At 36.2% G+C, this 24,831-nt stretch overlaps 1 protein-coding gene across 1 annotated transcript in view; it reads right to left on the reverse strand.

Annotated features, from left to right (window-relative positions):
- ATP10D (ATPase phospholipid transporting 10D (putative)) overlaps positions 1-24,002 on the reverse strand; it is a 74,449-nt gene extending 50,447 nt beyond the window's left edge. Inside the window, 8 exon segments of the mRNA XM_065877337.1 lie at positions 1,767-2,019; positions 2,140-2,267; positions 2,675-2,806; positions 3,097-3,203; positions 9,616-9,701; positions 10,844-11,048; positions 21,273-21,467; positions 23,713-24,002. Coding sequence (XP_065733409.1) covers positions 1,767-2,019; positions 2,140-2,267; positions 2,675-2,806; positions 3,097-3,203; positions 9,616-9,701; positions 10,844-11,048; positions 21,273-21,467; positions 23,713-24,002 — 1,396 coding nt within the window.
- Positions 24,003-24,831: the final 829 nt, after the last annotated feature.

Raw genomic sequence — 24,831 nt, forward strand, 5'->3', positions numbered from 1 at the left:
AGCCAAAACCTGTATTTCAGCCAGGTGAGAGACTCAGAGAGGACGTAGCTACGTGCACCCAGACTCCTGACCCACACAAGCTGTGAGACAGTATGTTTGTGTTATTTAAAGCCATCAAATTTGTAGTAATTTGTTATGTGGCAATAGAAAACTAATACAGTGATAAATGATGAACCAAGAAAGTATTAATATTTGCCACCTACAGAAGAAAAGGATAATATCAAGGTTGATACTCAAATTATTTAACTGGTTCAATACAAGTGCACAAATGAAAATAGACATGGGCCACAGACAACCTAGACTGGGGTATACAAGCTGAACATCAGCCCTGCCTTAATAGATAAAACCCTCCTACAGATTACTAAGAATAAGAAAAACTCATTTGTTAAATAGGAAGACATGATCACTCTACCAAGGATATTCAAATGGCCAGAAACATATAAAAAGTTAAACAGTTAAACATCTCATTACTAATCAAAGAAAAATTAAGACAATGAAGTACTAACTATGACTACAAAACTCACAAATTAAAAAGAATAAGTTCATCCCATTATGGCTGGGTGTGAAAAATAGGTGTTATTTTTCTGGGTTGTGAGAACATAAATTAGCACAATATTTTATAGATAAATTTTGTAGGATCTATAAAAGTTTTATATGTGCAAACCTCTGGATCCAGTTGCTAGACATGTATCTTATAAAAATAATTGCACCAATATGTATGTAGAGAAATGCATATTGCATGATGAATTTTATTTTGTATATAATTTTTAATCTTGTCTGTCTCTTGCCTTAAACGCTAAGCTACATGAGATCAGGGACTCATGCCACATATTAGGAGCTCACAAAATATCTGCTGAATGAATAAGGAATGTTAATTGCAAGTACTGTTATAAAAGCAAACTAAGTTTGACCACATATAATGCAATACCATGTACTTAACGTTAAGTCATGAACTGACTTGGAAAAAGGTCCACGAGATAATGAGGAATAAAAAAAGCAAACTGCAAAGCATTATTACGACATATAATAACTTATAAAAGGGGAAATGTGCAAATATATATTTTCACATATACAGGAATATGCATAAAGAAATGGATGGTTATATATTCACCAAATGATTGATGGTGGTTAACTTCTAGGTTAATTTGTTTTGGACATTTCTCATAATTACTTTCATAGGAGTACACTTACTCTTATAAATAACAAAATTAACGAAGATCAATTCTTTAAAGGAAACTTACAATGTATATATTTACTTCCTTAGCCTCAGAAGTTCAGTTCATCTTATTTCTTCTTAAACTAGGTATTCTCAGCCAACGACCAATGAATACCTATGGGCTGAATGATGGGGTCTGGGGAAACTGTTGTCCCTTTGGAATTATTTTCAAAATATTTTTCAGGGAGATGGTCCATAGTTTCATTAGATTCTCAAAAATATCTATAATGCAATATCATTGTCACCAAATCCAACCCCCAACCTTCTACGACTACTGGTAATTTACTTTCCTTTTAGAGAAACCATGGCAAAAAAAAAAAGGAAAGAAAAGAAACCATGGAAGTAGAATCTTTGACTTTGACCAACTAACTCCTGACCTACTAACTTCTGACCTAACTTTTAAAGGGACAACAATGAAACAATGCGCATTTAGAGGAGTTAAGTACTCAATGATTAAGTATAGCACTTCTGTGCCAGAACTACCAAGTCATTAAGTGGGTGCAAAAATGACCAATCTTAAGGCTGGTTTTCATAGAAACCCAACACTCACCATTTTCTTCATGGCAGTAATCAAAGCCTGCCACACTACATCTTCGAAAAACCATCTTATTCTCAGTCAGGGTTCCTGTTTTATCAGAAAAGAGGTACTGAATCTGTCCAAGATCCTCTGTGATGTTCAGGGCTCGGCACTGAACAGTAGAATCCATTTTCTCATTGTAGAAATCCACATCACTTTGAATAAAATATATTTGTCCAAGCTTCACAATTTCAATGGAAACATAGAGAGAAATGGGAATCAAAACCTAAGAAGAGCAAAACAATTTTAAAAATGTTAAAGGTGGAAAAGAAGGGATGAAAAACCATATAGTGCTGGATAAGTAGCAAAGATCTTAATATTCTGTGATGAGTACAATAGATATTACCTGTAACAAAATGATCATGGTCCAAAACATATAGAATCCTCCCAACACTGGTGATATGACATGTCCATCAGGCTCAGGGATGTTAAAAAAGGGTATGTTTTCATATCTGCTCAACCAGATTCCATGACCTTTCAAAAAATGTACAGACATCAAAAGGATGCTATGTATATATTATAGAAATATAGAACTTTATTCCTAAAGAAAGAGAGATAAGAATATTGGTTTTGGTTGAACACCAACCGTTTAAGAAACAAATTCAAATTCAAACGGTACACATTTTCCTGTCTCTGTCTCTCTCACTCCTTACATCTCTTCCCACGTCACTTTAGCACTGTGGCCATGTGTAACTGGATATAATCAATATTAATGCTTTTCAGGTTAGAGAATGAGGGAGATAAAGATGTGAAGAAAGCAATTATTGGCAAATAAAACCTCCCTTACAAAAGTCAAACTTTTTCATAAATTTCATTTAGAAAATACTTTTAAATAAATATCTTGCTGAAAAGATGTCAGCAAATAATCAAATTCTACCTACCCAATGCACCAGTTAAACACATTATAACCAACAGCAGGACACAGCAGAGGACATCTGTATTTGCTCTTCTTTCTAAGTTGCTGCGTTTATACCTTGGTCCGCTGTTGTTCAGCATTGCTTTGGTTTCATGGCCTACATGGGTAACACAGTATGTGAGAAAATGTGCAAACTAAAGCCAGGTAACAAATATCATATTTTTATATCTCGCTGGCAGACAATTTAATGAAAAGTAGCTATGCAATATACTTTGTTAATTTAGCTTCTTTTTGTGATCTCTTTAGAAAAACAGAGACCAATGATTAAGGTTATCAAGACAAAATTTCCTTTCTGCTTCTAGAGATTACATTTTGAGTAAATGGAAAACGTTAACTTGCAGAAAAGCACAGAGGAGATGATGGTGAAAAGTCAGAAGCATAACCAACCTGCATAAACCACAATGCCCATGACAGCCTCTGTGTTTCTAATGGTGCATCCTCTAAGTAATAAATTCTCTTTACTGAGACCCACACGTTCTCTGTTGGAGTGTTCTCTATAAGAAAGATAGCATAGAAGTTTATTTCTAAACAGCAAAAATGGGCACGTAAAAATAAAAGTGATTTTTGAATATTCTTGATTACAGTATGAAGTTAGGCAGTTCACAGGAAAAGATTCAAATCTCTGATGCATTTGCTTTTGTTATTTCAGTTACCCACTTTGGCTGGGGGAAAAAAAACACAACAGGTTTCTAACACTGCTTTCTACCATTCATTGTCAACTTCCAGTATTGATGCTACAAAAATTAGAAAATATTCCAAATAAGGAAACTATTTCCTCTAGTAGAAACTGTATTTGGGGGTAACTTAATAGCTGATGAGGGAAAAGTTCTTGATGGAATTAGAAAATTACCATTTTTGACCCTGGTGAAATCAAGGATTACTCTTAGGCAATGATAGCCAGTGGCTAAAATCATTAGGTGGAAGGCTGGTGGGGAAGTTTATAATGAAAGGATAAGGCTGACAACACCAATCTTAACATAACTACCAACGGGACAAGGGGACATCACAGGCCTCCAGCCTCCAGAAGTTCGAGGACAGAAATTGCTCATCTCCCTCGGAACCTAATCAAGCCTCTAAGAGGGCAAATCAAACTGGGGTCTGTGGCATCAGGGGAACTGTGAAACCTTTGAAACTGTATGCAATGTTCCCCTGTGTGTGTCTATATACATTTGTCATTTTCTAGGGAGAGAATTTCTTTCATCAGATTCTGAAAGTGCCTCTGGACAGTTTTCAGGAAATAAGGCCAGAGAAACATGTTAACCACCAATGCAAGGATGCAGTCAGCCAAAGCTACCAAATCTGCAGTGGTAAGCTCCATGGGCAAAATGACCTGGTCTATTCAACAAATAAGTAGAATGAGGAGCGGGGAGCAAAAGGAGTGGTAGAGGGGACTCCACCCTCAGGAAGGACGCAATCAGCTCAATCTACAATGTGGTAAATTCTACAAGCTAAATGACCCCATTTCTTCGGAGGGGAAATTTAGAGACATATCAACCAAATGCAATGTGTAGACCTTTGTTTTGATCCTGGTTAGAATATATTGACTCTAAAATTTTTTTTGAGATAATTGGAGAAATTTGAACAAAGATTAGGTATTAGATGCTGTCAAGAAATTGTTCTGAATTTAGTTAAATGTGATAATGATGTTATGGGTATTTTTTTTTAAGTTTTTTTCGGCTGTATATTCATAGTGAAGTATTGACATTGAAATGATGTGATGTAGGTGCAGGGAAGGAAGTGGAAGGATATCTGAAACAAAGTTGGCAAGATTATGAAATAGTTAAAACTGGGTGAGGGCTCATGGGTGTTCATTACACTTTTCTTCCTAATTTTGCATGTTTGAAATCTTCTGTAAAACAGTTTTAAAATTATCAAAGTAATTACTTGATGAAATTACTATAGTGGCAAAAATACAGAGCAAACTCGTTGGAAAATTTTTAAAAATAAGCAAAATGCAACGTATTTCACCTATTTTGTGAAAATGCATTCTTAATTTCAGCATTAAAGTTAGTTTGTTTTTTAAGCAATACACTTCAGTCTGTAAGTCGTTTCTTCTTTATTAAGTATAGGAAGATTGTCATTGTATCTGCTACCCATGCTATCTGGATTACAAGGAAAAGAAAAGCTCTTCAAAAAAGGTTTCCTACCACAAAGGAGGAAAATAGATTTGTCATTTCACTCCTCTAATTTGTAAAATACCCTAAGAGGTGTGTGCTTACATTCCTTCATTTATATGGGTTTATGCACAAAGAGCAAACCATAGGGTCATGGTCAGAACTAGCAGTGTCCTTGGGTTTAACCTAATTCTGTTTTCTGGATTTACAGATGAGGAAGTTACATCCCAACATTCACATTTCTAGGTAGCATTCCCAGGCACGCATCCCAGTCTTGATTTGGTCCCTCATGAATATAGCAGTTGTTATCCCTAGAACCTTTACAGAACAGATACAATATACAAAAGAACCAGTTCCAAAGTTCCTTAGTGTATTAAGATTTTTTCCCCTGGGATCCTTATTTTTCACCATTACATCACTCTAGGTTACCATGATTACATCAAAACCCAACTTCTATCTTGATTGCACCTGCTCCAAACTCTAAACATGTCCTGCACTTGATGGGTATGTATTTGGCAATTATAGCATGGGACTTTCAGATTCCATGTGAGACACTGACTGTCCACATAGAGCTCTCATCCATTCAAGAGCCTATGTAATATCTACCATGCGCCCAGCACACCCACCCAGATGCTGAGGATAGAAAAACAAACGTACACAGTCTTGCCTCCTGTGGTCTAACAGGAAGTGACTGATATAGAAATATGTAAGTAATAAAAATATTATAGGTGTTATTATAGAAATCTGATATTCAGCATACAATGTGGGCACAAATAGGGAAGGAGGCAGTGCTACCTGAGAGTAAGAAGACCAGAGAAGCCATCATTCATACAGAGAGTGAGCTTGAACATCTCAATTTTTGTTGATTTTAGGAAATAGGCTACACAGCAGGAAAAGGATAAGGAGCTAGTTTAGCAGATAAAAACAATTTCACAAAGAATTACTGTATCGTCCTGGGCTGACTCTACTAAATATATAGGCTCTGAGTCAGATTCTATGCAGAGTTCTATATTCCAAACCACACAGTGATAGACTAAAGTTCCTATTCTTTCCTGTCTAGAAATGTGCCAGAAGCAAGACTGACCTTGTCAGGGGAGTCAGCGTTCCCAGTAAGAGGCTGTACAAACCTCAGCACCTGAGGTCCAGGTCAAAAAATGTCAGCCCTTAAATCTGACATTTACAAGAGGAAATTCTGTAAATAGTCAACAGCTGGAGAAAATAATACTAGAAAATGACTCATCCTAAGAGATGGCTTATGAGCACGTTTCTGATGACAGGAACATCTGCTAACGTCCCTTTATCATCTCGCCTCTTTATGATCTATTATATTGCTCACCTACCCTCCAAACACACTTAAACCACTTATGACTCCACAAATGCACTGTGGTCTCAGGCCCCTACACCATTACCTGTGTTGCTCCCTTAACCTGGAATGTCAGCCTTTCTTTGCATTCAGTTGCCTGCCTGGTATCTTCTCATTCGTGATTATTTAATTCTAGCATTACCTCTTTACCTGGACCAAGCCTATTCCCTTTTCCCATTGCATAGCTTCCTGTGCCTGCCCAAACACCTGTCTGTATCAGGTGCTACTTAAAGATGCTACCGCGATGTTCTAAACTTCCTTCCACGATGACTCTAACATTTTAAACAACCTGACTGAGGAATAACTAATAAAAATCATAATACATATACCGTACATATTTAAAGTGTAAAACTTGATGTTTTGACGTTTCCCCTGTGAAACCATCGCTACAATCAGGAAAATGAACATATCCATTATTCCCCAAAGTTTCCTTATGTCTTTCTGCAATCTTTCCTTCCTACCTTCCCCCTCCCAGGCACCCACTCATCTGCTTTCTATCACTATAAATTAGCTTTCTTTTTTGAGACTATATAAATCAAATCATATAGTATATATTCTCTCTTGTCTGGATTCTTTCACTCAACGTTATTTTGAGATGCATCCATGTTGTTCCATGTACCACTAGTGAATTCTTTTTGCTGCAGAATAGCATTTATTGTATGGATATACCATTTGTTTTACCTATTTACCTGTTGATGGACATTTGGGTTGTTTCTAATTGGGGCTATTACCAATAAAGCTGTTTTGAATGTCTGTGTACAGGTTAGTATATAGATAAATGTTTTCTCTTGGGTATATGGATATATGTTGGATAAATGTTTTCTCTTGGGTAACTTCTTAGGAGTGGAAAAACCAGATCACACGGTAGGTGTGAATTTAACTTTTTAGGAAGTTTCCAAACTATTTGCTAAAGTGGCTGTAGCCATTTCCACTCCTACCAGCAGTACATGAGAGTTCCAGTTTCTCTACATCCTTGTGAAAAGTTGGTATAGTCAGTTCTTTTAATTTAGCAGTTGTAGCTCTGTGGTTTTAATTTGCATCTTTTCACACAGATATTAGTCATCCATGTATCTTCTTTGATGGAGTATTCAATTTTTTCGATCATTTAAAAAACTGTATTGTTTACTTATTACTGAGTTTTGAGATGTCTTTCTCTATTCTGAATACAAGTCCTATATGAGAAACATGCATTGCAAATATTTTCTTCCAGTCTGTGACTTACGTTTTCATTTGCTTAGCAGTGTCATTTGAAGGTATGCTTTCATTTGCTTAGTAGTGTCATTTGAAGAGAATAAGTTTCTAATTTTGATGAAGTTCTTTTATTTAATTATTTTTGTCCTCTTATGGATTGTGCTTTTGGTGTTATATCTAAGAAATCTTTGGCTAATACAAGATACCAAAGATTTCCCATGTTTTCTTTCAGGAATTTTACAGTTTCACGTTTACATTTAAGTAAGTACAGGATCCAGTTTTAGTTAATCTTTTTAAGTGGCAAGAGGTCTAAGTTGAAGTGTTTTTTTAAAGTATAGATGTATAATTGTTGCAGCATCATTTGTTGAAACAACTAACCTTTCTCCACTAAACTGCCTTTGCATCTTTATCAAAATCCAGTTGCCCATTAATGCCTGGATCAATTTCTGGACTCTAACCTCTTCCACTGACCTATTGGTCTATATGCCAAAAACAAAATCTGGTGGTATTAGCCCTCCAAATCTGTTGTTTTTCAAAGTTGTTTTAGTTAAATGGTTCTTTCTATCTCCACACAAATTTTTAGAATAAACTTGCCAATTTCTTAAACAAAATAAAAAGTAAAACCTTGCTGGGGTTTCAATTGGGATTACACTGAATCTACAGATCAATTTGCGAAAAAAATTGATGTCCTAACAATATTGAGTCTTTCAACGCATGAACAACGTATGTCTCTCCATTTAGTTACATCTTTAGTTTAACCCAACAGTGTTCAGTGATTTTCAGTATGCAGGTCTTCCATATCTTTTGTCAGATTTATTCTTAAGTATTTCAATTTTTCTGATGCTATTATAAATTGATTTTTAAAGTTTCCGTATCTGATTGTTCATTGCTAGTGTATAGAAATACAATTAATTTTTGTATATTGATCTTGTTTCCTACAACATTGCTAAACTCAGTTATTAATTCTAGTAGCTTTTTTTGTAGATTTCATCAGGTTTTCTACAAAGACCATCATACCATCTATGAATAAAAGACAGTTTTACTTCTTTATTACTTGATGCTTTTATTTCATTTTCTTTACATTAGCTAGGCTCTCCAGTACAATCTTGAATAAAAGTGGTGAGAGACAATATCCATGTCTTGTTCCTGATCTTAGGGGAAAAATGCTTACTTAGTCTTTCACTATTAAGTCTGATCCTAGCTGTATGGTTTTTATAGATGCCTTTCATCAGGTTGAGAAAGTTCCCTTCTATTTCCAGTTTGCAAAAGCGGAAGTTACATTTTGTCAAATGCTTTTTCTATATCCATGAGATGGTCACCTGGTTTTTCTTTTTCACTTGTTAATTATCGTTTGTTAATATGGTGAATTACATTGTTTGATCTTCTAATGTTAAGCCAATCTTTCATTTCTGGTATGAGACCTACTGAGTCATCATGTATTAACCTTTTTATATATTGTTGGGTTTGATTTGCTATAATTTGTGTAAATTTTTTGCATCTATGTTCATAAGGGATATTAATCTTCCCTTACGTGTCTCTGTATTCTTTCGGTATCAGGGTAATGGTACCAAAAAATGACTTAGGAACTTTTTTCTTCTCTGCCATTTCCTCACAAGATCACCACTATGAAGTAGGTCTAACTAACTCCTCTTAAAAATAAGGAAGGATAAAAAAAGTAACTTGGCTCAAAAAATAAAGCACTTAAGTGGCACAAGCCAGCCTGAATCAGATAAGACCCTAAATTCTAGATGCCCCTGGAAAGGGATGTAGATGCCACAGGAAGCCTCCAGAATGAACACTGTTGTGGATTCCCATACTTTTTCTTAGATGTGTTTCAAAATCATTGGCTAACTTTACCAACTGAATTGTCCACCTACTCTAATTCTAATAGGATAGGAGGACACCATCAGCCTATCATGTCACTTAAGCTGCCCTGTCTGTCCAAACACTTCCTTCCCAATAACTAACATGTCTTGGGCTTAACATGGAGCTCATGTTAAGTCATTCACATACCACTGAAAGAGAGTCTAGGATTATTTTAAGAACAAGGTTTTTTTGTTTTAAAAATATACATAGGTAAATATCAAATAATTAAAATAAGCCAAATTTATAGGTGGCTTAACTTACAGCCTTTAGTGATTTAACTTGGTATAAGTACACAAAAGTTTTTTTGAGTTAAGCATAATTGTAACATACAATCCCACTCACACCCACAAAGGTAAGTCATGTATCACTCACAGGAAGCCTCGGAATCTGTTGAGGTCATTGTTTGGACTTTCACATTCTATCCTACTGGAGAATTTCTCAGGATCAACTTCAGAGTCCTAAAAAATATTTATTTATTTATTATTTATTTGTTTTTTAAAATCACCAAACAAAAATTCAAGGTTAAATCTTGAGATTTAAGTGTTTATCCTTTCACCAATTGTTAAGATAAAACAAAGGCATGCTTGTCACAAAATCTGTCACAAGTTGCCCAAATGAAGGAAAGTATAGGCATAATTATAAATGAATAAATGAGATCAGAATGGTCCCAGAGTATCAATAAATATCTTCAGGTGATGGGAATGTCTGAATCATGTACTGGAATCCATGCAGGACTCCCTGCAGGAGAGAGCTTCTCCTCCTACAGGGCATACTCTTTTATCTGGAAGACACTGAAAAGCTGAAAATACTTTTGTTGTTGTTCTTTAACCATATATGTAGCTTCTGAGATTACGTGTGTATTTATACATATATACACACATATATGTATACATAAGAGTACTCTGAGCACGTATGCATTTGATCTCAGTAAACTTTATTTAAAAAATGAAAATATGCTAAATATCAATATGTCACAAAATTCTCTAATAGATCAAATATCATCATTTTCATTTTAAGATAAAGAAACTGAGGCATAAAGTGGTTAAGTAACACAGTAATTAAATGGCAGAGCTGGGATTCATTCAAACTCGTGTTAATATAACTTCAAAGGTCTTGTTTACCTCACCACAGCATGGTGAAGGGTCAGAGCTCTGTGGCATGAAAAGTTACAAATTTCTTAAAAGGCCTTGGTATATAAGTAATTACAGATTTTAGGAACAATGACCGATTGATATCTCCAGCTTCAATCAGACATAACATATAAAACTCTAAGTTTAAGAAAAATAAGTTAGAAGTTGATTGTTTCTATTGCAAAAGAATTTTCCAAATTGCAAAATTTGTTGGGTTTCTTAAATTCAATTCCCAGAAATATATGATTGTCAGACTGAAACGTCTGAACTCCGAAGTCATTAAATCCTATTATCTATAAAACATAGCACACCTCTACTGATATCTGGAACTGGATTAAGCTCTCTAGAATTCCATTTTGTAAAGGTAAAAATGAGTTTAAAAAGTCTCTTTATCTGTACATGTGAAAATGAGCTCAGACATCTTCTGAAAAGAAAACGTTTATGTCACCAATGGAGAACACATCATTTACCTGCTCTGTGTATCCCCGAACCACCTGCCTCTGTTTTAAATTGCTCTCTCCATCAAGACTGGAAGTCTCAATGTGACAGATTCCATCTGGATCAGTGGAAAAGAGTAAAACCATATCTGCAGGAATAACCTCGTTACAGGAAAGGCGAATAAAGTCCCCAACAGTAACATCTTTCCAGCATCTGTCGACGTATTTTTTCTCTTTCCTAAAATAGAAAAAAAAAAAAAGTTTAAAAAGAATCTCAAGCCAAAAACACACATAATAGTTTTTTTTTTTAATTTTAGTATATAATTTAAAGTGTTAGGGTGAATTTTAATCTGTTAAATGCTAAAAGGGGAAGCCAGAGAATTGGTAAAACTTAAATTCCACAACTGGCTTCACCTGAAAATTTAGTTACTAAGCTGCCAAAACATCAATTCTCTTTTCCTGTGAGATTTTGAACCACTACACTATTTGGGTAGTTCTTGAATAAAATTAACATTGGATGGGTTTATTCATATATGAAGCAATTCCTGTGTGCTATCCTGTGGTCAGGAATCAAGGATCTAAAAGTACCCAAGACACATTATCTGCTCTCAAGAGAGCTTCCTATCTGGCCGATAGGATGGAGAAATTAAAGAAAACCCAAAAGAAATGAAATAAATACCCAGATACAACACTTTAAAAATCATTATACCACCAGATTAACACCCCTAATTATCATTTAATTGAAATACTGGTTAAAGTAGTCCTGCGTTGGCTGCAGTTGATCCCTAGAAAGGAGAATGCCAAATTTTAACTCTTTTCAAAAGTGTAGTTTTCCCAATCTATATATTCAATTCTTTTTAAAGGAAAGGCACATGAACTGAAGTTGATTTGCCATAAATGCCCTGATTTACGTTAAAGTTTTTGCCAAACTTCTCATGCCTTTTCATACCAATGGCATGAATTAAGTTCCACAAAGCACTGTCCTTAGAGAAGAATTAGGACATTTGAGGCACAGACTATTATATAACTAGTTAAGCAGCATTTCACACACAATACTGCCAACAAATGTTAGGAAGGTCTGTCTCATCCCCCATCACCTCCCAAATATCTGCAAAGAACTAGTATTTTGTCATAAAAATGCACTTATTTTATAAGTAAAGATTTATTTTTCTATTACATTTTTGGAGCTCAGTATTCAAATTCATTGTTGAAGAAGCCTGGGAGATAGTTATATTCTAAGCTATATGACCTATATATTAAAAATGAATGCATCATATTAAATAGAAATGCTACCTTAAGCCAATACTTGTATAACTTCTGCTATACAGAATTACATTGGTTATTTCAAGAAATACTTAGCTCAAAGGGCTACCTAAAAAGAACATTTTCAGGACATATTCTCCCAAAATATCTTATGCACCAGGTTGAATCCAACTAAAAGAATTCCTTATTTACCTAAAGAGTTTGTTAGTTTATCAAGAAAGGTAAATCAATGGTTTGTTTTAACAATTTTTTTCTAGTATACACCAGTTTACTCTTCCATGGTGGGAAGTAACAGAGAGAAGACAAAAAAGGTAGGCAGGAGTCATATATATATATATATATATATATTTTTTTTAACATCTTTATTGGAGTATAATTGCTTTACAATGGTGTGTTAGTTTCTGCTTTATAACAAAGTGAATCAGCTATATATATACATATATATATATATATATATATATATATATCCCCACATCTCCTCCCTCTTGCGTCTGCCTCCCACCCCCCTCCCTATCCCACCCCTCTAGGTGGTCACAAAGCACCGAGCTGGTCCCCCGGTGCTATGCAGCAGCTTCCCACTAGCTATTTTACATTTGGTAGTGCATATATGTCCATGCCACTCTCTCACTTCGTCCCAGCTTACCCTTCCCCCTCCCTGTGTCCTCAAGTCTATTCTCTGTGTCTTCATTCCTGTCCTGCCCCTAGGTTCTTCATAACATTTTTTTTTTTAGATTCCATATATATGTGTTAGCATACGGTATTTGTTTTTCTCTTTCTGACTTACTTCACTCTTTATGACAGATTCTAGGTCCATCCACCTCACTACAAATAACTCAATTGCGTTCCTTTTTATGGCTGAGTAATAGTCCATTGTATATATGTGCCACATCTACTTAATCCATTCATCTGTCAATGGACACTTAGGTTGCTTCCATGTCCTGGCTATTGTAAATAGAGCTGCAATGAACATTGTGGTACGTGGCTCTTTTTGAATTATGGTTTTCTCAGGGTATATGCCAAGTAGTGGGATTGCTGGGTTGTATGGTAGTTCTATTTGTAGTTTTTTAAGGAACCCAGGAGTCATATTTTGAAGGTTCAGTCTTACTGCCATTCCTAGGAGTAGGGATTTCATTCCATACAAAATGGATATGATTCTATTTCTACCTGCTAACTTCTGCTACAGAGTAACAGATGAATTGTTGGGTGGCAGGCTGGTTAGAAATAGGAATGGCAAGGAACCAATGGAAAGTTATTGAAATAATTCAGGAGAGGGATAAAGATGGTTAGAATTAAGGCAGCAAAAAGGATGGATGAAAGCAGATTAAGTCAAGACATATTTGGTTACTAGAGACAAGTATTCTGACTTATTACATGCCAAGTTATCAAGGGTGACACTATGGTATCTAACTTGTATGGTGAGTGGGGCCTTTCACCATGTCCCAGATTTTAGAAGCAACTGATTGCATCATGGTAAAGATAATAAAGTTGGTTTGGAAAGTTTTTATTTGAAGTGAGATATAAAATTGAAGAGGTCCAGCATTTTGATGGTTTTGATCAGAAGTTCATGAGTAGAAATATAAACTTGCAAGTCTTAGGTACATAAAGGGCAGCTGACACAAGGTAACGACCTAAGAGGAAATGTCGGAGAAATGAAAAAAGGAAATTTCAAAAAGGGAGCCATCATAGTAACAAAAGCCACAAAGGGGTCATGCCTGTGATATGTGGTTATTAGAATGTGTGCTATCAAGTTGATAGTATGAAACTGTTGATGCGGAGAGTGAAGACGAAAGTGAGACCGCCAGTGAATTAAGGCATAATTGGAAGTTGAAGAAGTAGAATATTTCATGAAGTTTAGCCCTGAAAGGAATAAAGGGTGAAAGCAGCCACTGCAAGGGAAGGTAAGGCAAAGCACAGTAAGGATGAAAGAACTGGGCATGCACGTAGCATGCAGGGAAGAAGCCCATGGAGAAGGCAAGGTAGAAGAGAGGACAGCGTTGGAGGGTGTTCTTTGAGGCTATGGAGAAGTAACAAGGAATGGAATTAAGAATGCAGATGAAAGAATTACTATTACAAGGCAGGGAATCACCTTTTCATGTAAAGTCAGAAGAAAGTAGGTGAAGACGTAGATGATGTAAGAAAGAACTGAAGTACCTAATTCATGCTTAATGACCTCTACTTTTTCTCTGAAGAAAGCTATAAGAAAATTTGCTGAGAATTTGTAAAAGTAGGGAGAGAAGACAGATTTGATATTAGGGTTAAGGATTTTATTTTTCTTTCAAACAGAAGAAATAGAATTCCTCTAAGGGACAAGTTTATTTACTCTACATTGGAACAAAATTCAAATGAGGTCAATTTTACAATTAACTTTTCCCCATTTGGAGTCCATACTAGGATATTTTTAAAGTAGCTAATTTTCCCAGTAGGTAGCTAGTTCAGGTCAATTAAACACATGCTGACCTTAATTTATGTGAGTTACCATGTCAGGTGCTAAAAATACAAAAGTGATTAAGATATGGTGATCTCCCTATGGAAGTTATGGTCAAAATTTGAAAAAGTGACACAAACAGCAATTTTATAAGAGGTATGCACAGGTTATTATGGGAGCAAACAGTTGGGACATTTAGCTCTGGAGGAGGTGAGCCTTGCAGGATGATCTAGAGTGAGTCAGGTGAAGAAAGGTGGGACAGTGTATCAGTCAGAGTGAGAGTGGAGGCACAATGCCATAGGGCATGGGAGAAGAGCAGGATGTTTGAAACTACAAGCTAAGTGACAAATGCTCATTGCCAATTTTAACTAGCTTTGAGAATTTTTAATTGTGGTAGACTCAACATGAGGTTATATTTCCTTCTCGGATATAGAATTAAAAGTAGTAAAAGAACTTTCTCCTTCTCCCACAGCCTAAATGTACAACTAGAATTTCTTGTATCTACTTGGTTACTTGTGCTTCTGCAATTACTCTCACTGGTCAGGATATAGCACTTATAATCCATTCTTCAGGCAAACTTCTAGACCCATTTTGCTTAAGAATTCAATGTCACACAGCTTTTATGTCAATACACAATCACTGGGGAAAGGTGGGAAGAATACACTGGACTATTAATAGTGATTCCACTGGGGTGGAGGTTGGAAGGAGAGAGGTGGAAAGACAGAAAACGTGGACTTCCACTACCTACTTTAACCAATTGAAAGAGAGGAAGAGTGGGATTATGAATGAGTTTTTCTTTTTGATGTTCTTTAGTATTTTTCCAATAAAACACTAAAAACAGTTTATAAAATGCAAATACTGAATAATCATTGGACACAAGATCAGCTAAGATTTACTGGATGCTTTATATTCATCAATTCATTTAATTTTTATAACAGTGTTATGTGGGTGGTACGATGAATGCACTATGCCCCACTCCCCCACCTCTTAGAAACGAGAAAAACTGACTTTGACAGGTTAAGTCACTAGCTCCAGGTCACACAGTTCCTAGTATTCCTGGGATTTGAAACAAGGCAGGTAGCTCCAGAGTCCATCTCTCAAATACTAGACTTTACTCCCAGCTATAGTAACTTACCAATGACCACCAAACAAAACATGGTTTAATTGTGTATCAGAAAGTGAATTTCAAGAACCACTGCTTTGGAAAATGTCACACATCGATAAGGTTAATATCTTAGAAGGCCACTGATATTTAGTCTCATTTCAAGAATCATAAAATTCTATGAATTTATGAGATAATTCTAAAATATTAACATTAGCTAGTATTTTTAAACTCCTAACACCAACAATATGGTGATTTTTAAAGATCAGAAAACAGTATAAGTTCCTGGAGGGCAGGCATTTTATCTGATTTTTGTTTAAACCTCTAAATCTCTCAGTGCCTACAACACAGTAAGCACTTAAATTTGCTGGATGATTAATAGTTTTATTTTCAGCACACTTCTATTATCCTTGAAGCAAACCTTAAAACCTTACAAATGGTTGCCATTTTAAAGGCAGGTTTTGGATAATAGTTCATTCTAATGTAATTGTGGTGTAATAGGGTTTAAATGTTTAATTTCTATTCTAGCATTTGTTACTTCCCTATGATACTTTCCCAAAGAAAATTAAGCACCTTGTGAAAGACCACGTATTATTACAAATAAGAACCAAATTATCTGCATAGAAATGTTAGTATGCTTCTTCCGGACGCTTGCAAGATTTAAAAGCTGCATACTTTCAACTTAATTTTACTGAGAATTAATTTGTCCTCTAAAGTAATTTCTTTGTATTTAATAGGAATTTAAGTTAGTACATTAACTTAAATCAACAAGACATGGTCTTAGAGCCCACGTTTATTTCTTTATATCCTTATAATTTGTTCCAAGAACAAGGGATGACAGGTTAGAATGTAAGCATTATTTCTTCTACACCAAACAAAAGCAAATTACATAGAATATAATAAAAAGACATAAAGAGCTACCCAATTCTATTATGAAATGCAATCATAAAGTGATATCTTGGACTAGACCTTAAACAACTGAAAAGAATATTGCATCTCATCTTTACGTTTATATGCAAATCATCTAAAACAGATCCAAACTATGTCTAAAGGGACCTGTGAGAAAAAAATTATACCAGGTTTCCCATTAGGGAATTTTAGAATTAATAAAATCATACAATGTTTGAACAAGTTCTCAAATATTAATTAAATGACTTGATCATGTGACAAACTCTAGCTTCCAGTCATTATTAACTTACAATAATCATAATAGCTAACCCTTACTTAGCACTTGAAAGGGTTAGGTACTATGCTTACTGTTTTATACTATTTTATTCATAATGAAGGGAACTGGAGTTTATAATAATATAACTGGAGTTACATAATTTGCCCAAGGCTACACAGCTACTAAGTGAAGGAATCAGGATTAGAACTTTTTAGAATAAGCTAAAAAAGCAAACACACAGCAACAACTCTAAACTAGCACTAAAAATCAGCAATTATTTATGTACAAGAATTTGTATTTAAAAATACATATAAGTATTCTTTCCATTTGCTAACTTTGGCATTAGCTGAGCAATCTTAAAATTGGTCAAAATATGGATTTTGTTCATCGTATAATCACTGTAAAATCCTATTTCCTACAGCTATTTTTTGAAGGCAGAGACTATATGAACATTTCACCTCTCTATCCCTGGCACATAATAAGCATTTAAATGTCATCAAATGATTCACAGCACTGTTTCAGTAAAGTGCTCTATGACTTTAAAATAAAAACCATGAACTATTTTTTCATTTTTTCTATACATCAATTTTTCTGGTTCCCTTTAGATTAGACATGAGTATAAGAAAAAAAAAAAGAACTAATTTTTCCTTATTTAAGTACAGTTCATATCATCTTACAAAAGAGAAAAAAGTTACTTTGTTTTCTATAATAGGCCTTTAAAATCAATTTGGGGAAAGCCACTGAAGAATTCTAATAATGGGGCTTCCCTGGTGGCACAGTGGTTGAGAGTCCACCTGCCGATGCAGGGGACACGGGTTCGTGCCCCGGTCCGGGAGGATCCCACATGCCACGGAGCGGCTGGGCCCGTGAGCCATGGCCGCTGAGCCTGCGTGTCGGGAGCCTGTGCTCCGCAACGGGAGAGGCCACAACAGTGAGAGGCTCACGTACCGCCAAAAAAAAAAAAAAAGAATTCTAATAATGAACAAAATTCAGAATCCTACAGGTTTTGGCTTAAATATCACTTCTTCAGAGGAGTCTTCCCTAACCATTGGCTCATGTAACACTGAAGACAAATGTCCACCATCAGGACAAGGCTTTGAATTACTGTCCTCCCAAAACAACAACAAAATTATGTCATCTGGCTGAACTCTTGGTCAGTCAAGTGAACTTAAATTTGTTCAGAATATACTTCTGTTTATTATAAAACTAAACTTCTAAACTTAGATATCATTTATTCTGACTTGGAAACTAGAATAGAACAGAATCTCTAGTCAGACAAATTTAGAATTAGTGTCTTATGAAAGTTGAGTCTGTATCAGAGCACTGAAATCAACCCAAGAAATATGCCAAATGCTCTGAGATCTCAGAATAGTGACAGCATCTGTCCAATGGAGCCTCTGAAGTCTTTCCAAAGGCTGAAACAGGTGCCTACCTTTGGGCTCAAAGCTCAGTCTTTTAGCTCTTCACATTTTCTCCCTTGAGGATTCACGTCAAACTCCTAACTCGTAAAGGGACTGAAGACTTTGAAATTTCTCTCTGTAGCTTTTCGTGCCCTATTTGCCCACTGGGCATTTCCACTTAGATGCCTGTCTTACTATCATTTACAGTTCACTCTACCTGAGATGAATTTAATGCTCCCTGTTTCTATCAGTGGTACTTTTATCCTCCAAAGCAGAAAAAAAAAAAATCACAAAAGTTCAACAAATTCCACTGGGTTCTTCTTCACTGTATCTCTTCTATGAATCCCCTACTGTACTTAGCATCTACTCCCAACAGTACCCTGGATTGATTAGTAGAGGCAGATCTATACAGAAGCCATTCCCATGACCTGAGAGGACCAATCCTCCTAAAGCACAACCTTTACCATGTTACTTCTTAACTCAAAAGATGCATTCTCTACCACTAAAGGAAAATATCTGTGATGGTTAATTTTATGAGTCAATTTCACTGGGCCACAGGATGCCCAGGTATTTGGTTCAACATTATGTCTAGGTGTGTCTGTGAGTGTTTCTGGAAGAGATCAGCGTTTGAATTGGTGAACTGAGTAAAGCAGATGGCCCTCCCCAGTGTGCGTGGGCATCATCCAATCCGTTGAGGGCCTGAATAGAACAAAAAGGTGAAGGAAGGTTGAATTCACTCTCCGCCTGCCTGACTGAGCTGGGACACTGATCCGCCCTTGACACTCCTGATTCTCAGGCCTTCAGTCTCAGACTGGAATCTACACCATCGCTCTCTGGCCTTCAAACTGCACTGTTGGCCTTCCTGGGACGCCAGCGTGCAGATGGAAGATAGTGGGACTCTTAGCCTCCACAATCCCATGAGCCAATTCCTTAGAATAAATCTTATTCCTATTGATTCTGTTTCTCTGGAGAACTCCTTTACTCAATGTCTAAACACTATCCTGGTCATTGGAGTGTCTCCAACAGTAGGCTTCAAATTCCCTCTCTAACTTTTAATTTCTGATTACTGCCCCTTTACTTGGTTACTCCCCTCAGGCCAAGTTAACACACTCACCATGCTCAGAATATTCCATAAGCTTTCCAAACTCTGAAATGAAAACAAGTAACACCAAACCCTTACTTGTAAAGCAGTTAACATATTCAGAATTTCACAAATCTATTCCTAATGATGACTTTTTAAGAAGTAGATACATTTCTCATGAAAGGGAACTCCAGAGAATTAACATTATAAACGCTGTAATTTATTTTCACAAAAGACACCCAAATAAGGACTTAAATATATTCCTTCTTGAAAAGGGAACCCTCCTACACTGTGGGTGGGAATGTAAATTGGTGCAGCCACTATGGAAAACAGTATGGAGGTTCCTTAAAAAACTAAAGATAGAGCTACCATATGATCCAGCAATCCTACTCCTAGGTGTATATCCAGAAAAAAAACATAATTTGAAAAGATACACGCAACCCGATGTTCATAGCAGCACTATTTACAATAGTCAAGACATGGAAGCAACCTTAAGTGTCCATCGACAGATGAATGGATAAAGAAAGTACACACACACACACACACACACAGGAATACTATTCAGTCATAAAAAAAGAATGAAATAATGCCATTTACAGCAACATGGATGCAACTAGAAATCATACTAAGCGAAGTAAGTCAGAAAGAGACAAATACTATATGATATCACTTATGTGTGGAATCTAAAATATGACACAAATGAACTTATCTAGCAAACAGACTCACAGACACAGAGAACAAACTTGTGGTTGCCAAGGGGGAGGGCAGTGGGGGAGGATGGATTGGGAGTTTGAGATAAGCAGATGCAAACTATTATATATAGAATGGATAGACAATAAGGTCCTACTGTATAGCACAGGGAACTATATTCAGTATCCTGTAATAAATCATCATGGAAAAGAATATAAAAAAGAATGTATATACATATAACTGAATCACTTTGCTGTACAGCAGAAATTAACGTTGTAAATCAACTATACTTCAGGAAAATAAATTTTAAAATATATTCCTCCTCTTTGATCTAGTAATTCCATTTCTAATTATAATGCTGAAATAATCATAGATCTTCAACACTTTTGTATAAGAATACTCACTGAAACATACATTCTCAGAATTATATAAATATGGGAAATGTTAAATTACCTTAGAGTCGTATTATAGACAATGCAGCTATTAAAAGTACTTTCTTGAAGGTTAAAGACATGGGAAATATTTATGGTGTAATATTAGGCTAAAAGAATTAGAATAAAATATATGTAGCAGAATCCCAATTTTGTAAACCGTCCCCCATGGGTTTACCCCTACCACGATATGCACGTGACTTGAAGGAATACATCCCAGCGTGATAAATAACTGTCTCCGGAGACTAGCATTTTAGCATTCATAAATGTAGTCATTCATAAACAGCAGAGTTCAAAACTCACCTTAACGGACTTTATTCTTGGCTTTCTATTTCATAAATACTGGTAATACAAGTCTCCAACAGAGCAAATGTGCTTCTGAAAAGACCTCCTATTACGAATAGGAGGTTGTTGTTGCTGCAGCAGGAAGGGTTTTATAGGCTGCTGGCTTTGTGCACAAAAAAGAACACACTTCTCCATTTCTCACAATTCCTTTCCTCTACAGGAAGCTCATCTTCTCTTTTTTCATATCCCATGTTGTTTTTCCATATTCGTTCATGTTTTTCATATCCCATCCTCTCTTAATCCCAAATTGTAACATCTAGGATTAAAAACTAACTGCTTGCTTTCCTTCTTATGGTTTGAAGTTTAATCCTTTCAGTTCCACTTATGCCTAAATTATCGAAGCTCTTGCTTTATCAACTCCCAGGGTGACAATGGCTTACACATTATTGTTTTCCTATGATGCCAGAATTTAATTCCCTGTGGGACTTGAATAAATATTTGTTGAAAACACGCCCCCCCCCCCCAAGTGTCCTAGTCACACCTAAGGGGGAAAAAGTAACATTCTGCATGTTTCTAAATGATGCCTGTGTATTCCCCAGCACAGCTCCTGTTACACTTACCTACTGTAAACTTTAGTTACTAAGTTGTTGATCTGTTTGTCAAGTTTGTATTTTCGGTAATCTTCCAAGCCATCTTTAATTGCAATAATTGTAAGGACAGCCACCAGAGGCAGCATCGTAATTTCCTTTTGAAAGGCTTCTACCAAAGGCACCCAGTTCAGGACAGCTAGAAACAGGAAATATAAATTGGCGACTCTGCAACCCAAACACACACAAGGAGGTATTAACATATCATGTAAAAGCCTGCAGCAAAAGAGGTGAAAGACCTGACTGTGTTTCCCTACAAGTTTCTATCGGCTGATTTTGGATGCTACAAAACAGAGAGAACTAGCAAAATCTAACAAATCTGAATGAACAATTTATTACCCCCCCAGACATCTGGCTTGAGCATACTTTAATAAATGTGAGATATTACATATATTATAGTAAGTATTGCAATGTGACAGTCTTGAGTTGTATAACACATAAATATAAAGCACAGTAGGAAGTACTATTTTCTTTTCAAAAGTTCAAAAAACTTAAGAGGAAATTCAGAGTTAATGTGTTGTAAAAACAAAAAAAACAACAAAAACCAACTCTCTAACTTCCAGAAGTTGATTTGATTGTCCAAACATAAGATTCAAACAAGGCTCAAAATACTGGGTCAGCCAAAAAGTTCCATAACATCTTGTGGGAAAACCCCAACAAACTTTTCTGGCCAGCCCAATAATTAGAAAAGCCCGAGGGTTTGCTTTTCGCTAAGATCAATGTTTCCTTTTCTGCTTTTATGCTACTCAGAACCGATTTTTTAAGGAGCTTCCTCTATTCCTCTATTTTACATATTCAAATATTTCCCCACTGGACCCTAAGGCAAATTCAGGCGGCCTCTTTCCTTAAAAGAAAGAAACAAAAACTCAATCTTGCATGGTTCCTTGAATTTTTGTTACATACTTTTCCCATAACCAAACTTCTCAGAATAATCTACACATACCCCTCCTTCCTCACCTCTAATTCCTTTTACCCTGAAATTTTTTTCTTAGCCCTTTTTGCTATTTCTGTGGCTTCAATGATTTCCATGTGAACTACATCCAAATCTATAGGGCTAGGCCCTGAACTCTGTTCAAATTCCAGGTTCTAATTCCATCAAGGACACTAGATTGCAAGCTCCCATAGACAGAAATACCCACAGCAGTTAAAGCCATTAATTCAATAAATTCACATCTGTACTTTAACCATATCCACTGTTCCATGAATGTATATGGAACGTATATAAAATGAAAAATGAGAATGAATGTATGTGAAATGAATAACAAATGCTGAGAATCTCTATAGTGATATTAGCATCTCAAACTCATCATCTACAAAAACAAAATAATCTTCTAGCTGAGCTTCTTTTTACTCCTGTCATTCCTTTTTCTGTTAAACCTCCTGGTCATCACATCTCAACTTGTTCACATCATCTTTTGACTCCTTTCACTTAATTCCCTACATCTAATCCATAGTATCTGTAATAGATTATCCTCCTTTTTATCCCCACATTGTTCTAAGTTCAGGTCTCCATTACAACTCTCCGGGATATATGCAGCATTTTCCTAGATGTTTTCTCCTGCCTTCAATTTGCCTCTAATTGCATTAGTCACAGAGGACTACTTCCCAGGCCTCCAGCAAATCTTCTATGCTACAGCCATTCTGCTTTTACTCATATTCCTTCCTCCATCTGAAATGTGCTTTGCAGACACCTCTGCCTTGAACATCTTAACCTTCATAATTAAGTTAACATGCCACTTCCCTTCTATAGCTCTGGCTAGTAGTATTATTTCTCTTTTTGAGGTTTCCATCCTAGTTGGTAGCACCTTATAACACTCATCCCATCCACTATGCCTTTTCATTGTATAAACATCTTGTTTCCCTTCCTAAATATAAAACTCTGTAAGGAAAGAAGCACCATTTAGCCTTGCATTCCCTTCAATACCTAACCTGATCGGAGAGCTTCCATAAATACATATTACTCTGAATTACGTCTTTGTTTCACCTAACCTTACAGCTTACATCTGAATTTGCTTCAGAGCTCTATTTTCTCCTATTATCAAGAAGAAAAAGCTAGAATTAAAATACACCACGGTTTAATGGAAAAAACACCAAAGCAAGAGTAAGACTCAAGGCTATAGTCCCTCGTCTGCTTTCGGCATCACACTGGCTAAACCACTGTGCCAAACTTAGTTTCCTAATCTGTAATATGAAGGTAACAATATTGTCTCTTGTCATGAGAAAGCATCTTATTAACTATAAAGTGTTATGTGAATGTAAGAGGTCATCGTTCCACAACAGACTACCAGAATTGTCAAAGATAACGTCACAAGCCTTAGGCTTAGGTAACAATGTTATGAAAATGAAAAATCTTATATATCAATTAGAATGACCAAGAACATTCTAAGATTATTTTCCCAAAAAATAAAAGTACCTGTGAAATTGTTCAAATAAATTTCTTGGCACAAAATTCAAAAGCGTGTACTTCGTTGTCCGTATTCTGTTATTCACGTAGGTTCCAGAAAACTTTTCGTACTCGTCCTTGAAGGGCTGGAGGTGGGGAACAACAACCCGGTGCTTTCCTGCCAGTCTGGGGGTCTGGGAGGACTTGCCCCTGAAGGCAAGGAAAGAGGAATAGCTGTATGGCCTCTCATGATCGTCCCTGTTTTCACTGCCAGTCGGCCGCTGCCAGTGATATCTGGCCCATTGAAGAGGCTCAGTCATGTCCAAATGCGGTGAGATCCAGGTTGTGTAGGTAATCTGGCAAAACAAACAAAGAAAAACCCACTAAAATACTTCTCATAAGCTTCTGGAAAGTCTTAAAGAATAGTAATAATAGTAAAATTAAATTTTTTTCTATATTAAATAAACGAATGACTCAATGGCTCAAGGTATCAACGTGAGAGTAAAGCGAGTCACTGGAACTCCGTTTTAACCAGATCTTTATGAAATAGAGCATACACCTTCTGCCTCATGGGCTGATCACCTAAGCAACAAGAGACAGCCCCTAAAAGGCTACTCCACAACTTGAGGCAAATAATTTGGGCTTACTACGTACAAGTCTCTTAACTTATCATCAGTTTTCTCATCCATGAAATGGGACTGCCACACGTCAAGAAATTGTTGTGAGGATTAAGGGAATAACATGTAAATCACCTAGCATAAACCCTGATATAGAGTAAGCAGTCAGTAAAACCCATTCTGTGCAGATAACAAAAATGGCCACAAATGCTTTCCATCCCTGTATGCACATCCTTTCACCCATCAAGTAGTGAAGTCTTTCTCTACCCATTGCAGCTACGCTTAGCCCATGTGCCTTGCTTTGGCTAATGAAACTCTAGTAAACCTGATACAAGCAGAGGCTTGAAAAGTGCTTGCTCACGAGACTTCCTTGACTCCATTTTTCCCACTACCACATGCCTGAGTCTAGGCCAGTCTCCTAGATGATGAGTACTCCTGACCCACTTAGCAACTATTGCTCCTGTCAACATATGAATGAGGCCACTGACTGCCAGCTGACTGCCAACACGTGAGTGTGCCCAGAGGACACAAT

The sequence above is a fragment of the Phocoena phocoena genome, chromosome 5 (genome assembly GCF_963924675.1).
Source record: "Phocoena phocoena chromosome 5, mPhoPho1.1, whole genome shotgun sequence".
NCBI classification, from domain to species: Eukaryota; Metazoa; Chordata; class Mammalia; order Artiodactyla; family Phocoenidae; genus Phocoena; species Phocoena phocoena.